Consider the following 804-nt stretch of genomic DNA (forward strand, 5'->3'; position numbering starts at 1 on the left):
TGGGGGTGCAGGCAGAGGGGTGCTATCTGCCAACTGCAGAGTGTATTTGCTGCATAGGTGCACTCTGCCCAGTTGGTACCAGCTCCCCTCCTCTGCCACGGGCTAGTGTCCCCCCTGCTCTGCCCCTTGGACATGAGCACTCTGGGCTGAGGGGGACTTACTTGTCAGCAAGCCTGGGCCAGCCTGTGCTGCCCTGAGCATGCTTTGGGAGCAATGACCTCGTATTCTGGTGCCCCGTGGCCTTCTGCCTGGCAGGTGGCTTTGGGGTGGTGGGAACCGAGGGAGGCACTGGGGCTAGAAGAGCATTTTGCTGTCAGGGTTGGATGTTGAGGCACCCATGTTGGGGAACTGGCAAAGTTATGAGGAAATGTTGTCCTCTCACACTGCGATGAGGGGAGTCTGTGTGTCTCCTCACCCTCCCGCTTCATCCTTCACCAGTGTGGTCCTGGAAGAATTTGCCTCTGCTCCTCCCTTATGGGAGCTGTGTCTAGGAGAACTGGTCCAACACCCTGTAACTGTGCCGTCTTCTTTCTCCAGGCAGCTGATGGAGAATCAGATTGGAGTGGTGGAGCGGGGGGCTTTCGATGACATGAAGGAGCTGGAGAGGCTGTGAGTATCTGTGGGGTGTAGGCTGAGGGGCGTGGCTGGTGCTGAGAGGATGTCAGGACAGAGCCTCTGACAGGAATGAGGGGCATGTGCAGAGGAGAGCACTCCTCTCCTGTGTTTTCTGGATTTCTTACAATGAGTCTGTAATTATAATTGTAATTATAATTATAGATACGGTTGATTGTCTTACTCTATGCC

The 804-nt window shown here is 55.0% G+C and overlaps 1 protein-coding gene across 1 annotated transcript in view; it reads left to right on the plus strand.

Moving 5' to 3' along the window:
- Nucleotides 1-804, plus strand: part of SLIT1 (slit guidance ligand 1) — a 213,079-nt gene that overhangs the window by 24,813 nt on the left and 187,462 nt on the right. Inside the window, exon 3 of the mRNA XM_007940050.2 lies at nt 538-609. Within this exon, the coding sequence (XP_007938241.1) occupies nt 538-609 (72 nt within the window). The remainder of the gene's footprint in view (nt 1-537; nt 610-804) is intronic.

This window comes from Orycteropus afer, unplaced genomic scaffold, assembly GCF_000298275.1.
Source record: "Orycteropus afer afer isolate SDZICR_OR568_19922 unplaced genomic scaffold, OryAfe1.0 scaffold00064, whole genome shotgun sequence".
NCBI classification, from domain to species: Eukaryota; Metazoa; Chordata; class Mammalia; order Tubulidentata; family Orycteropodidae; genus Orycteropus; species Orycteropus afer.